This window comes from Lynx rufus, unplaced genomic scaffold, assembly GCF_022079265.1.
Source record: "Lynx rufus isolate CCGP_SWC_20201006 ecotype Redwood Valley unplaced genomic scaffold, mLynRuf1.p SCAF_20, whole genome shotgun sequence".
NCBI lineage: Eukaryota > Metazoa > Chordata > Mammalia > Carnivora > Felidae > Lynx > Lynx rufus.
Genome location: NW_025814835.1, coordinates 18,275,537 through 18,290,927, shown reverse-complemented (window position 1 = coordinate 18,290,927; position 15,391 = coordinate 18,275,537). Strand labels below are relative to the sequence as shown.

The window sequence follows — 15,391 nt, the reverse complement described above, 5'->3', positions numbered from 1 at the left end:
TCTCTCTCTCTCTCAAAAATAAATAAAACATAAAAAAAATTTTTTTTAAAGAAACATCATCTGTAATCTCAATCTGTGCCTCAACTATTAGGAGAGCCTCAAAACTGCAAATATGGAGGGGAAAGGTTTTTTCCAGAAGTAGACTTTTATTTATGTAAGAGTTCTATTCATCAGATAATAATAATTCTTATATTACCTGTGCAGAGTACCCATTGAAGAAGGAGTACCAGAAATGAACCAACGTAAATGCGAAGTTTTTGTAAAAGAAATATCGAAGGAACTTGCACATCCTTATGTAAGACCACCGGCCGTGTACCAACAGCAGTCTCTGCAAGTATCTGAACTGGGCAAAGGAGTAGTCACTTGACATGACAGCTTGCATGCCTTCTTGTCCACTTATTCCAACACCAATGTGGGCAGCTGTGGGGTGGAGGGAGAAGACAGTGAATCATAAGCTAATTTTAAAGCAAAACATGGAGATGATAAAAATGTTTCCACAGCAAAACAAAGAAACAGACATTCTTGGAGCAATGAAAACTCTTGCTCACCAGCCCCGCCCCAGCTTCTGAACTCAACTTTATGTCAGAGATACAAGTGGCTAAAAAAAGCACAAGGCAAGGGCTCTGAGGAGTATTTGTGGAAGGATCTCAGGTGGGTAGTAAATTCCATTTGGGTTTTCTGCCCAGCTCATAAGCCATCCTTCCCACCCACGGAGGGAACCCAAGGAATCCGTGCATACTGTGTGTCCCTGCCTCCCTGGCCACAGCTGAGTCAGCTCTGGGCTGGTAGGTCATCGGGAGCATATACAAATTGGCTCTCCCAACCTTCATGTCACCCTTGTTCTATTGGAAAGGTGGGAAAGCAGATAAAAACCTAACACCGCTCTGACTTCCTCGCAGCAAGGTTCTATTTGTGAATTGGGTTCCATCGTTGCGAGCCACCTGGAGCCCAGCAGCCCTTCCCTTTGTGGCATTTCTGCAGTAGAGTTCATATCCTCTCTCCAGCTGCCTGGAGGTTGACGGACAAAAGTTTTTCAGCTGAAAAGCCCTTCACAGAAGCCTCAAAGTTAGAAGCTCCTCTGGTGCGTGACTAAGACATTCGAGGCTCAGCCTGGCACCTGCTTCTTCAGTCTATCCAGCGCTTTTGTGAGCACTTAGTCCCTTACATTAATCACTTCCTGCTTAAAGTACCCAGGGGGGTCTGTTTCTTATACTATCCTTGGCACAGAACCCAAGCTGGACCAATCCGTGTCTCTTTCACATTTTGGAACTAAGATTTGGGTTTGTGTTTGTCATTTTAACTTCTAAATTCTTGAGTTGTGGGACAGATATATTTATTTCCAAGGGGTTCTGAGAGGCAGAAGTAAAGTGGTCTAGAAGGAGGATTGAACAGAAGCTGGGTTCCTGGTTCCAGCATCTTCCTGAGGTCTGGCTTTTTGGGAGGCATGAAACATCTTTAGATCTTTTAAAATAAATTTCTTTTTGTCTTAAGCTTGCGTTAGCTGTTCTTTAATATTTACAATCAAAAGTGTTTTAACTAAGATACTAGTTTATATAGTATATGATAACTATAATATACTTAGTTAACTAAGATATTAAACTTCCAGCATTTAGTCATGGCCCACCGTGACCTTAAGAGACACATTTTTATTTATTTATTTTTTTTTTTGGCTGCAGAAGGTTTCCAGAATGGATAAAAATGAAAGTGACAATTCTGTCCATCCTTCCAATAGTCACTTAGTCACAGTTTCAACTTAGCAAATTACGAATTTTATATAGGTCTTAAGAGGCATGGAACTAAAGACATACTGAGATCTGCTAGAGAATGTGTTGGAGAACATAACCTATTATCACTCAGACCCAGAGACGTGACTGCCAACTCAGCAGGGTTTCCAACTGAAAGCGGCTCCAAAAATCCTGCCTTAGTGGCAGAGTACAGGGTCTGGCAAATTCAAAGTGACACAGTGACTTGGCCAAACCTACGTTTTCAGTAACACTTCGCGATTCTAAAAAGTAGAATGAATTGCAGGTCTCATTCAATATTTATGACTTCTTTTTAAACACATAAATAATTCTTATGACTAGTCGTGGTTGCCAAACTGTGCTTTCCTGCCGAACCATGGGCTACTTTTCCGATCAAGCAACAAAGGGAGATGTTGAGGTTCTCTTGGAGCCAAGGAGAAGGAGCCCCTGATGTCCAGCCCAGCCTTTTCGCTGAGCACACCAAGGACAGCGTGTGAAAGAACACAGCCACAATTCACAGGGGATTCAAGGCAACCGAGGAGATGTACTTTATAGGGCTACATGTTTTTTTTCCCTATAATCTAAATATAGACACCTAGATTTTCCTGAAGTTTCAAACATGTGGTTTCAGATGCCTCACTGGTAGGCTCCTTCACAGTTCCTTAACAGACTCATCGTTGCCTCAAGCCTTTGTGGCTCTGTCTCCCCTCTCGTGCTTCTTGCTTATTCTTAGGGTCTTAGACCAAGAAAAAACACCACCCACCAGCCAGCAGACATCTTCAGGCCCAAGAGAGGGAGACAGGGGAGCCCATGAGAGTCCTTGCGTCCTTGCTAGAGGCAAAAACATGGGGGGGGGGTTGCAGTTCCCTCCACTTCTACTAAATGTGGAACATGCTAACAAATGGCCAAGTTTTTCTGACACTTAAATTTTACTGTATTTCTTTAGAAACAAATATAATTTCTGTATATTGTATTTTATACAGGTGAAAGCAATGCCAGTTTTTCTAAAATACAAAAAGGCACTATCAATACTTGGGTAAAGCTATGGACTTCCAGGGACACCTGAGTTTCTTTGATTTGCACCCCAGATGGATGTTCCCTGTTATATATAAAAGCACCGACCATATAACAGAGCTTAATAAAATTCTTAGAACAACTTAAGAAAACAAGTCTCTATAAGGTTACTTATGTTGACTTTGTGATCCCTTTTGCTATCAATTGGTAAACTCCTTGGAACAAAAAAAATTTCAAGTCTAAGTCACATAGTCAGATGGTAAATTTGCAAGGTAACCCTCTCTCCAACATCTAGAAGTCTCCATTGTAACTGAGTAAAACTAATGTTTGAGTTACTTGCCCTTTTGGCACAGCTATTTATGCTAAGGGTACACAATGGAAAATAACCTAGAACTGGCTGTAGAGGAAAGAGACTGATGTAATTTGGGGCAAGAAATGCCAGTCGTATGGTAGGATTGGCACATGCAAAACACCCTGGAGAAGAAATTAAACCAGCAGTGGCCACAGACAGACACATGATAAAGAAGCAAGAAGACATACATCATATAGCTGACTCCTGCCGAGGAAGATAAAGTTGGAATATTCTTAGTATAGATCGAGGAGGAGGAAGAGACTCTAAGAAAAGAAAGAGACACATGAATTACAAAACAGGCTTGAATTAAAAGTCTAGTTGTACATAATGCATTTTAGTTCTCTAGTAGAACATACGTGGTTATGTCATAGTTCCTCTGAACTAATAATATCACAAAACTGGAAGTGACCTCAGAAATCATAGTTTTCAGATAAGAAAATTGAGGCCGGAGCATAAGCCCAAGGCGACACGGCATGTTGGTGGAATGAAAACGAGCATTCACAGCTCACTAGTTGGGGCGTTTTCATTACAAGATGCTCCCTGACAGTAACACAGGGAGGAAAAACCACCCAGGACTCAGGCGTGTTGATGAAGCTTCGGTTCTGCATGCTCTAACACTGGCACAATGTATTTCTGCATGGCCGGGCTCAGTTCTTCAATTTGTGAAGACGTAAAGCCCTCCCACCAGCGAAACGACCCTTGGCAGTCTCCTAGGAAGGTCAGGAGGATGGCAAGGCCATGTTAGAGTTGTGTTTCAATGCCACATGTGCTCCCTTGGGCTCATACGAGGTCACCCAATTTCCCAAAGGCAAGAAGAAAGCCCCAGAAAGAAAGATGCTGAGATAAGAAAGCAAAATACTCTCAAATACTAAAGAGAATTCAACAATTTACTCCGCGCTCAGCAGAAATTTTCACCAAGCTTACTAAATAGGATTCTAATAAGCCTTAAGGAAATAGAGGAGGAGAAGCAGTAAGCGAGGGAAAACAAAACAAATCCACATGTGTGTAAAAGAGGGAAACAGAGGAGGCCAAATTCACTCATGTGGAGCTCGTCTTCTCTTTGGCATCCTCTGAGGGGCACTGTCCTACCTGCTCTCTCCTACTGGGGTAGACTGAGCTTCCTCAGGGCAGGGTCACAGGTGTCATCATCGTGGTTACATGCCTTTATCAGTTGCTTTCTCAGAGCCTGAGCTATGGGATTTGGAACTACTACCCTCAGAAACATTCCTGCCTTTCCTTCTCTAAAGCAGTTCAGGTGGCATCGGCCCTGGGTGAGACTCACTTTTGATCATGTTTACATCATTGGCCCCGTCTCCAATTGCCAGCGTGATGGCTTTCTTGTACCTCTTCACCAGGTCCACCACCATTGCCTTCTGCTTGGGGGTGACCCGGCAGCAGATGACTGCACTGCACTCACAGGCCAGGTCTACAAAGTTCTTCTGCCTCTGCTCTTTCCTGGCTTCCAGACGCCTTTTACTCTGCGTCCGCATCCGTCTTTCTTCTTCCGTCCTCGGGAACTTCAGCTTCAGAATCTTACTTCTCTTGGTCTTTTTCTCCAGAAGAATTTCATTCTGTGAGATTAGAGAGGGAGAGGATTACAACCATCTTAGTTTTTATCTCGAGGGTACCATTTCCAAGACTTTAATCGTGTGGAGGATGGTTCTTGGGTTATCTCATGGATGATACTGTTCTGATTATAAAACCTACTTACCATGGAAATTTAGAAAACACAAATGTACAAAGAAAAAAAAATTACAATTATTCATTGATTGATAAACCGGGGCTATCCACCATTACCAGTCTGATGGATTTCCTTTCATGTATCATATAGGAAGTCTCACACTTGGGAAATTGCCACTCATTCATAGGCCAAGAGATTTTTAGGCTGTCGGTTTGTATGAGAAACCATCTCAGATCAGTCCACAATGAACTGCTGTAGTTTAAGGCAAAGGCACACACAGATACAGTAAAGATACGCACCAACCAAGAACCCGTGATTATTAAAGCACGACTTTCACCAGGTGGAAAAAAAGGTTCGTGCACGGGGGGTACAAACTTTGCATAGACTCCACCTCTGTTCCTCTGGTTTTCCATCCTTGTGTGAAGAAGAGCACTGGGGGGAAAAAGAAATTTAAGTGTTTAAGAGCACAAGACTATAAATGGGCCCTTGACTGTGAAGTACTTTTGACATATAATCTCTATTTTTATTTGTGTTTTTAAAAAAAACCCACGTAAAATTTATCATCTCACCTATTTCTACAGTTCAGTAGTATTAAGTGTATTCACACTGCTTTGTAACCAATCTCCAGAACTTTTTCATCTTGCCAAACTGAAACTCTATACCAATTAAGTGACCCCCTTCCCCTAGTCCCTGGTAACTACTGCTTTATTTTCTGTTTCTACGAATTTGAACACTATAAGAGAACTCCTATAAGTGGAATCACACAGTACTTGTTTTTTTTGTTTTTTTTTTTTTTTTTTTTGCGATTGGCTTATCTCCCTGTCCTCGAGATTCATTTGCTATTATAGCACATGTCAGAATTTCCTTCCTCTTTAATAATATTCCAGCGTATGGATATACTACATTTTGTTTGTCCATTCATCCATCGGTGGACGTTTGGGTTGCTTCTGCTTCTTGGCTATTGTGAATAGTGCTGCTATGGACGTGGGTGTGCAAATATCTCTTTTGAGTTCTGGCTTTCAATGCTTTGGGATATATACCCACAAGTGGGATTGCTGGATCATATGGTAATTCTCTTTTTAACTATTTTGAGGAGCCACCGTACTGGTTTCCATAGCAGCTACACCATTTTCTTTCCCACCAACAGTGCACAAGGACTCCAATTTTCACATGCTTGCCCATACTTGTTATTTTCTGGTTTTGTTTGTTTGTTTGATAGGAGCCATCCTGAAAGGGTGTGAGGTGATAACTTATTCTGGTTTTAACTTGCAGTTCCTTAATGTCTGAGCATCATTTCATATGCTTGAGCGTATGAGTGAGCATCATTTCGTATGCTTGTTGGCCATTGGTATATCCTCTTTGGAGAAAAGTCTATTCAAATCCTTAGCCCACTTTTAAATCAGGTGACATAATCTTATTTAAGTCCTAATTCCTCCCCCACAGGGCACCCTGTTCTTGGTGTTCCGTTATTTGCCAAAGACAGCTAAAGGAAGATACAATTGAAAATATGCTCAGGACCAACAGAAGGAAGGCAATCTTGACCTGAATTATTATACCTGGGTATATAGTGTATTATAATTTATAATACAGTGTATTATAAACAGTGGCTGCTATTTGGCAAAAAGAAGCTTACTTCCACATAAAGTTATGTTTGCTTTTGAGAAATTCTCAGTGCTTTGTATCAAAAAGTAATTGAGAAGACCACATGTAACACATTCATGTGATAGAAAAATTAGTCACGGAATTTTAGAGTGGAAGCCTCCATGAACATCTTATCCAAACTCTTCATGTTACACATAAGGAAGTGCAAGCCCATGAGAGAGGATGCGATTCACCTGGTGTAAGTTGATAGGCAAAGGGACTGAAGACTCAGGCCTCCTTACTCTCAGCCCACAGCTTTCCTTGTTACACACAGCCACCATTCTCCACCTTCAAGAGCAAGTTTCTCACCCTTAGCACTATTGATGTCTTGGGCCAGGTAATACTTTGTTGTATGTGGCTGACTATTGCCCTGTAGGATATTCAGCAGCATCCCTGGTCTCTACCTATTAGAAGCCAGTAGTACCTCTCCTTCCTTCCATATTAAAACAACCAAAGATTCATGATGTCTGGAAACATTGAGAAATGGCTGCACCAGAATGTTAATATCTCGGCATAATTCAAGCAGGGGTGCTGAGTGCAAAGTAGAAATAGCAAGATCGTTAACTCCCGACAAGATAATCAACACATAATAGAACAGATTAGGGTTGTTGTTTCCACAGAGCAAGGAAATTTATACCGTCAAGTGGAAAAAGTTGTAATGTGGAATTGAATAGAGGGGCTAAGTATGGAAAAGGAGCCTCCTCTTGAGTCTTTCAGGCTAAGCTCAGTGTCAACTGTCAGACTGCCACATTTCCCTGCAAGGCAAAACCACCCCCAGTTGAGAACCACTACACTAGAGGATTAGGTATTTTTTATTCTTTTTTCCACATTAATTTCTCATTTTCAAGTTGAAAATAAGGAGTGATGAAGACAAATCACTGAAAGAAAAAAAGCATGAAGTTACCCATTCAAACCATTCTATAGGAATCATCCTTTTAGGAACCACCTAGAGAGAGATGGTTCAGCCCTCTAGAAAGGTTAACTTAGCTAAGAGCATGATCATAAAATTTGCTACTTGCATAAATTTTATCTTCTAATTTAGCTCAGGGCCCAATTTTCAACACTTTAGAAAGAGAGACCAGAAATCTATTAGGGCCCCCCCCCAACAAGAAATAAAACCTGGCAATTAACCAAAGTATTTGAAACCAAGAAACTACTTAAGTAAACATGTTACTATTTATTTGTCTGTTGCTATTTTTTAAAAGCTAAAAGCACCAAGAGGCATGGTTTATGCATTCAAACAGAACTGATGGATGTAGATTTTAGAGCCGCTGATTTTGTGTGTCTAATTTAGCCCGAGTGCCCAATATACTGGAACAACTCGCGAAAGCTCTGTCACCATCATTGGAAAGAAGACTAACGACCTCCATCGACTCCCTCCAGCCTCTTACCAAATGAGGCAAGTTCACAGCTTTTGGCCTCATGACAGCCCGGGGGAGGGGTCGTAAGGCAAGGACTTGAGGAATAAATAAAACTGTCAAGATAGCACCACCTCGTAACTTCTGCCGCACGTTTCTGGCTTCACCACCAGGCGGGGCTTCTCCTTACACGTTTCCAGGTCTCCTATGACTCTGGGCTCTCGAGTGTTTCAGGACAGGCTACGCTTCGAAATATCCTGCCCCATCCAGACGAGACTAGAGGTGTGTCCCATCCACCCGTTTCCTTCCAAGCAAAATTGTGCAGTTTCTTTCCTTCTGTTTGTTTCTTACAAAATTACAATTCCTTGAAAAGGCAGCACTCCAGCATCAGTTGGCTGGTGATGTCTCAGGCTCACTTTTTTTTTTTTTTTTTTTTTTATCAGCAGGCAAGCACTGAGGACTTGTAAGAAATGCAGAGAAATGGCCCCTGAAAGGGTGAATAAGGGCCTCAAGTTCCCCTAACACTAAAACTTGCTCAAAAGGAGATCCAGCCATGATAACCTGGAACTACCTGTGTTCTCTTGCCTTATTTAAATGTGAGGAAAACTGTCTGAATTGACATTCTCGCTCCCATTTCTCCGTGTTTGCTGTGTCTACCACATCTAGATTTGCCTTTACTTACTTGATATCTTCCCCATAGCAGATAGTCATGTCTTCAGTCAGGAGTTCACAAGCAAATCCTATATTTTCAGCAGTTTCTACAACAGAAAGAAAAAAAAAAACAAACAAACTAGGTGTTGGGGTGCGGCTTAGGTCATGATCTCTTGGTTCGTGGGTTCGAGCCCCACATCAGGCTCTGTGCTGACAGTGCAGAGCCTGCTCGGGATTCTCTCTCTCTCTCTCTCTCTCTGTCCTCCCACTAACACGTGCTCTCTCTTAAAATAAATAAACTTAAAAAAAAAAACAACTAAGTGTTGTGCCTATTGATGAATAGTTGACTATCTAGTAATAAGCATTTTTTTTCAAGTAATAGCCAGATTCAATCAAATATGGTGAGTTGTTTTATTTTTTCAGTAGCAATGTGTATACACAAAAGGGGGGCAAAAGCCTTTTTTCTGTGATAAAATAAGTAGAACTCAAAGTCTGGTTTGAGAAGTTTTCAATTATAAAATGTACTCTATTATCAAATATATAAATATACAAACTGATTAACAAATCAATGTTCATTGAATTACTAAGCACATTCAGTTCATGTGGCTTAATCATTCTGTTATGGAAAAAAAAGATAATTATTTCCATAAACCCTCACATGGGGCCCCTACTGGAGACTTTTCCCCTTTTCCCATCACCACCCACTGTTATTTGTTTAAGGTCAGGACTTCCCTTAGCTTATCAGAGTGTGTAACTCACAAATGATGTCAGAGTAAGAGAAATTATCTGGTTTCCATGAGAGGCTTGTAGAAGGGTATCAATGCCAAATAATGCCTTGTTGAGCTGTAAATTTAAAAATTCAAATCATCCCTTGGGTATAAAATTTTAATTCTAGTTTTCAGGCAATAAAATGGGTGAAAAAAGCAAAAGTTATTACTCAGCAGTTTGTATGATGTTCTGCTCCGTGCCCAACAAATGACAAAGGGACCAAAGGGATGGTCCTTTCACGAGAGGAGTGCACGTCTGGCCGGAAAGATCAGACTGGCCACACAGTTAAAATGGCCTGACCAGGAGCTCAAGTGTAATAAAACTCTGCTACCGAGGGAGTTTCTGGAAGGATGCTGTCAGTGTAAGCTGGAATAACGGAGAAGGGTCTCTTAAAGAAAGCGTCTCTGTCTCAAAGGAATGGACCGTATTTGTGCAGGATGGAAAGTCTGAGAAAATCATCTTGGGCAAGGGACACAGGAACTACGAACGCTTAATGAATTAACAGATACGCCTCCCCGCAAACTGAATTACCCTTTTTGTCTCCAGTGAGCACCCAGATCTTGATGTCAGCTTTTGCAAGTTTTGAAATGGTTTCTGGGACTCCATCCTGTAACTTGTCTTCAATAGCTGTGGCTCCCAGTAGCTGGAATGTACATTTCAAAAAAAAGGAATTAGCAAAATAAGCTCAAAATGTTCTGTAATTGCAGTTTGCCAGCCTATAATAAGCAGAATGGCTAATTATATACCCCGATTGGCGCTCTACTGGGGCTGGTGGCCAGTAATAACAGCAGGGGTGGCTGCGGTTCATACCGAAAAATTCAAGCCCTTTTCGCTTAAAGTAGTTTACCAAGGTAAAAATGTAAGTACAAAATCAAGGATGTTAAACATATACTTTCGTTACATACAGGCTATTTTACGTGGACACAAGCCACTTCCTCTCCCTGAAGGTCAATACTAGCTATTTCCTTCTAATCTAAATTCTACAGGCGATAGGTATTAAACTTTGAGAAATTTCATTTACAAATGGTATCATTTTCTTGTTTCGAGGTTTTACAAGATACAAATCAGTCCAGTAATTCTCAAAGTGTAACAAAACATATGATTTGTCATCGTGTAAAAATCATAATGAATTATAATAAGCGAGATAAAAAATACCAGAATCAGATTGGAAGCTCAACGTTTTCTTTCCTTTGTTTTCTCATAGTGGCAACTTCTGTCTCGCTCACTGGACAGAAGAAATTCAAGTGACCTAGTTCCTTTGCACCAATTTGAAATGCTGAAGTTAGAATTATCTTTCAAGAATGAGATTAAAAATATGACAGAACTCGGGGCGCCTGGGTGGCGCAGTCGGTTAAGCGTCCGACTTCAGCCAGGTCACGATCTCGCGGTCCGTGAGTTCGAGCCCCGCATCAGGCTCTGGGCTGACGGCTCAGAGCCTGGAGCCTGCTTCCGATTCTGTGTCTCCCTCTCTCTCTGCCCCTCCCCCGTTCATGCTCTCTCTCTGTCCCAAAAATAAATAAACGTTGAAAAAAAAAATTAAAAAAAAAATATGACAGAACTTAGTAAAACGTCCAGTTCTGTTTAGAATAGCAAGTCATGAAGGTTAAAACTCACAATTAAGTCCTTTTCAATCTCCTCATACACTTTATCCAGAGCTTCATCCCGGTTGGTTGAGGCTATACTGGCAGCCATAAACTTTTTATTCCATTCTTCAAATTCTTTTTCTTCAATTTCCTTGTAGCAAAGGCACAGAGTTCTAAGAGTCTCACTTGCAAAGATCTACACCCAAGAAAGACGAGTTAATTTTATGTAACTCAAGATCCAGTTTGAAATCTTTCTTTGAAGTAAAACAGTACGCGCGTTTAAAAAGAGGTCATGAAAGATAATGGACTCTGAATAAATACATTCTGTAGAGGAGATTAAACAAATACTTTGTTTTCCACTTTAAGTATTCTCAGGGTCCTATTTGTAGTTCCCAAATTAGTTAAAGAGAAAGGTATACATTTCCTCTAAATCAAGTCACTAGAGAGAAGAAAACTCTTTCTGGTAACCACGCAGAGAATAGCAGACAAGGGAGTTGCCTGGGGGTGTGATGATGTAAACACAGGCCTGACAACTTTATAACTTGTTCCCGCAAACTGTTACAAGCCCAATCAACTGTGGACTCTCAACCAAGCATTATATCCTCAAACCAGTTCGGAAATACCTGAGCCACCGTTAAAGCTGTGGTAAAACATTTTAATGAAAAAGTGTGGCTGGAAATTTTAATCATGGTGAACAGATTTAAGCTATTTTATTTTTTTTAATGTTTATATATTCTGAGAGAGAGAGAGAGAGAGTGCGAATGGGTGAGAGGCAGAGAGAAGGAGAGAGAGAATCCCAAGTAGTCTCCATGCCATCAGCGCAGAGCCTGACTCAGGGCTGGATCTCATGAACTGGGAGATCATGATGTGAGCCAAAATCAAGAGTCAGACGCTTAACCTGCTGAGCCACCCAGGCGCCCCTAAGCTATTTTAAACAGCTTAAATATGAGCCAGTAAAAATGTTTTTAGTACTTCAGTCACATCTTGTTCCAACACATCACCCAACTAAGTGTTTGCTTTCAAAGATTCTTTGGAAGGTTCTGCATCTGTTTGATTAAATTGCCAGTGTTCATATCCTCATGAGAAATGATCTATCGTAACTGCTTCAACAACCTATCAATCTTAAAACGAGACCCCCGTAAGTAAACAACATATACAGGCTTCTTCCTCAAGGACCTTTGACTGGCCCCAAACTCGACCAGACCCAGGGAAGAAATCACCCTTTACTAAGCACTTACTAAATCCTGGGAATTGTGCAAGATCTTTCCCTTGCAAGGACTCTCTTTGGTAGGAATTACCCTCTTCCTCTTTCACACAGGTCATTAATGCTTCAGCTAGGCGTCAACTGTTTCCCCCAAGGACACAAAACAGGCGAAGAGGCAGAACTGGGATACCAGGTCTGATGGGTATCCTCCATACTTCATTGCCATCATTAATAGAACCAAAACCATGTGAGGATTGGTAAGCAATTCCAAGAGAGAAATTTCCAGAAGCATTCTGAATAACTGCAGTATCATTGGACTAAGTTCACATTCCCCTTAGATAACAAATTTGAAGTAATGAAGACCAAACTGATTTACTAACAAAGGTAGAACTCAGTTATCCGACGCATTGCTTTGTCACACCCCATCCTACATGAATGCTTTCTTTCCTTCATTGTCCCTTAAGAGGTTGGTGGGATTCTTGGAGGCCACACAGATACTAAGGCTACAGCTCACTATAGTTACGTGGCTTGCTCAAGGTCACTGCAAGACAGACCAGTCATTCTCCCGGGCCCGTCCTACAGATGCTGCCAACCGGGATGCCGGGAAAGAACACCATGGTCATGTCCTAGGAAGTCAGCAGCAGGGGCAGAACCAGAACACGGCTGCCATTTTCCTACATTGGTGCTCTTTCCACACAACTGCACTAAGACAACAGAAGGGTCAACAGTTCACACAGAGCTTTCATTTCAGCTCACAAGACAGTATCAGAAAGGAAGTTTGCAATCTGCGGCAGAAAGGGTGACGGTGGGACTTACATCCAGGGCATCCTGTGTCTCTTGTTTTGTTGGATTCATCTGATGTAACCGTTCATAAATCACTGTGTCAGCGCCTTTGCAATAAAGCCTGATGTTGCCTTCTGGGGTTCTTACTAGTAGTAAGAGAAGGAAAAGCAAATCATAAAGTTAGCTTTGATTTGTTAATAGAAAACTACATTTCTAAAGTTCATTTCAAGGGTGACTCTGCTAATAACTCACCATTAGTTTAAAATCATAAATGCACCTAGAAAAACTTCCCTCTCAGCAAAGTCGGTAAGCCACTGTCTACATACAATGAAATATAGTGAAATAAATATGAAAAGAATATGAAAGTCAGCTCAGCTTTTCCTATCCTTACTTATTCTCTCAGCAAATATTGACTGATTCCCTACTATGTGCCATGCCCTGTGCTAATATCTTCTATAATGCCTTCTTTGTCCATGCTGTAGGAATCTTTCTTACCTATAAACCTGGGACGCTTACTGCCTTTAATACTCAGACCAGAACATGACTCCTTGTGACCATTTTCTTGGATTTTTGGATCTGTGAGATAATTTAATGATAGTACGTGCCTCAGAGCTAACTTGATTTTGAGTTCAAGGTAAATGCCAGACATGATAATCGGCCTAGATCAGTGCTAGGCACACAGAAAGCACTCAGTAAAAATGTGCCCAATCAGAGTTCAGTAGACAGTTGAACTTGTATATTTTTCTTGGTGAAAAACTCAATCTCATAGTGGAGAAATCTCATGAACACTTTCTGAGCAATCAAACCTAACATCACGAATAACCCTGTGCTTCCAGATGTGATATGCTGGGAGGACACGGCACCAATCCACGCACCCTTCCTGCCAACGATGCGTAACTTGAATTCAGTCACGAGGGAATATCGGACAGATCCATTTCTCCGTATATATATATAACAGTTTCTCCATATGGAGACCAAAGTTAACAATCACCTACTGCAGTATGCAATCTTGGGTCTTGAACCAAGAAGGAAGGAAGAAAGAAAGGGAGGGAGGGAGGCAGGGAAAAGAAAATTTCTGGTAAAATCTGAAAACATCCTGCAGATTAGATAATAATATTGTCTCACACTGAATTTTCTGATTCTGATCATCGTATTTACATATAAGTGAATGTTCTCGTTCATAGGAAATACCTACTTAGGTATTCAGGGGAAAGGAGCCTTAGCTCTGCAATTTACTCTCCGATGGTTCGGGAAACAAGAATCTGTATATGACGAAAATGACAACACGTGGCCAATGCCAACAGTCGAGTTAGAGAATACAAGAGTTCTCTAAACCATTTTTGGAATTTTTCTGTAAATTTGAAATTGTTTTTAATTGTGAACTTAAAAATTTCAATATTGGGAAGCCATAGTGAATGGCAGCCTGCCCTGGAGATTCACTTCTACTCCATAAGCACAGCCTTGCTTTCCTCTGAACCCCTGTCCTGCTGCTTCTCCCTTCCCTGCCGCCAAGTATAGGGCAGACAGGCTCGGACGGCCTCACAAAACAAAATCACGTGTTCTGGACCCACCACCCACTGTTACCACCGAAGGTTCTGCAGCCTGCAGCTGCAGCTCACACTGCTGAAGAATGTCAACATTTGCAAGACTCAAGATAAACTACCATTTTCCCCGTGAGTGATGGACCCCATGCAGAATAAAGGGAAAAAACGTGTTTCAAGAAGTCCATGGAAATCTCCCAGGAGCTGAGTGGTCCCCCCATCGCCTGTTTTATTCTGGTGCCATGAAATCGAATGCATAAAAGGCAACCTCTCAATGAGCGATTCGCAGACACACTCTTGAGGGAAACCTACCAATTATAGACATTCGCTTCCGGTCACTGTTGAAGTCCAAAATGGCAAGAACACTGTAGGTCCTCTCGGTTCCCATTTCACTGATGGTGATCGTGTTCTGGGTCCTGGCGAGGAAGGCAAATCCAAAGTTCCTGGCAGCGCTCACCAGAGCGCCTTCGTCAGGAGAGGCCGCCTGGTAGTTGAGCTGACCTAACAAAGGAGGCAGGAGAGAAAACCAGAAAATCTGTAAAAACCAGACAGAGGGCTCACTGTTGAGGCTCACATGGGGGGCAAGGATGTCTCACAAAGCCCAACACATCCCCAAGAAAACAAATCATTGATTCTTAAAGAGTATGCCAACATTAACACTTTTCTTTTTCTCTTTGTTTTAACGTTGATTTATTTTTGAGAGAGAGAGAGACAGAGTGCGAGCAGGGAAGGGGCAGAGAGAGAGAGAGAGAGAGGGAGACACAGAATCTGAAGCAGGCTCCAGGCTCCGAGCTGTCAGCACAGAGCCTGATGCGGGGCTGGAACCCATGAACAGCGAGATCACGACCTGAGGCGAAGTTGGACGCTTAACCGAATGAACCACCCGGGCGCCCCAACACTTTTCAAACTTTATGGTTTTATTTCTAGTTACAAACAGTAATATAAACCAGAGGAAAAGAAGACAAGTGTCCAGGAATAGGAAAACAAATTCCCAGACTGCCACCATCCAGAGGAAACACAGAGCCACTGGCATGCTCTTATCATTCTTTCCGGTCGTTTCGAAAATGCCGAAT

General features: G+C 41.7%; 1 protein-coding gene and 1 long non-coding RNA gene across 4 annotated transcripts in view; one reads left to right on the top strand and one right to left on the bottom strand.

Annotated features, from left to right (window-relative positions):
• Positions 1 to 1,490, top strand: part of LOC124517085 (uncharacterized) — a 47,007-nt gene extending 45,517 nt beyond the window's left edge. For all 3 annotated transcript variants that reach the window (XR_006963295.1, XR_006963296.1, XR_006963297.1), the window contains exon 7: positions 205 to 1,490. This is a non-coding gene — a long non-coding RNA (uncharacterized LOC124517085). The remainder of the gene's footprint in view (positions 1 to 204) is intronic.
• ATP8B1 (ATPase phospholipid transporting 8B1) overlaps positions 1 to 15,391 on the bottom strand; it is a 66,049-nt gene that overhangs the window by 8,169 nt on the left and 42,489 nt on the right. The window contains exons 15-22 of the mRNA XM_047086319.1: positions 14,631 to 14,819; positions 12,811 to 12,923; positions 10,822 to 10,986; positions 9,739 to 9,850; positions 8,471 to 8,546; positions 5,089 to 5,221; positions 4,391 to 4,679; positions 197 to 420 (exon numbers count right to left, since the gene is read on the bottom strand). Coding sequence (XP_046942275.1) covers positions 197 to 420; positions 4,391 to 4,679; positions 5,089 to 5,221; positions 8,471 to 8,546; positions 9,739 to 9,850; positions 10,822 to 10,986; positions 12,811 to 12,923; positions 14,631 to 14,819 — 1,301 coding nt within the window. The remainder of the gene's footprint in view (positions 1 to 196; positions 421 to 4,390; positions 4,680 to 5,088; positions 5,222 to 8,470; positions 8,547 to 9,738; positions 9,851 to 10,821; positions 10,987 to 12,810; positions 12,924 to 14,630; positions 14,820 to 15,391) is intronic.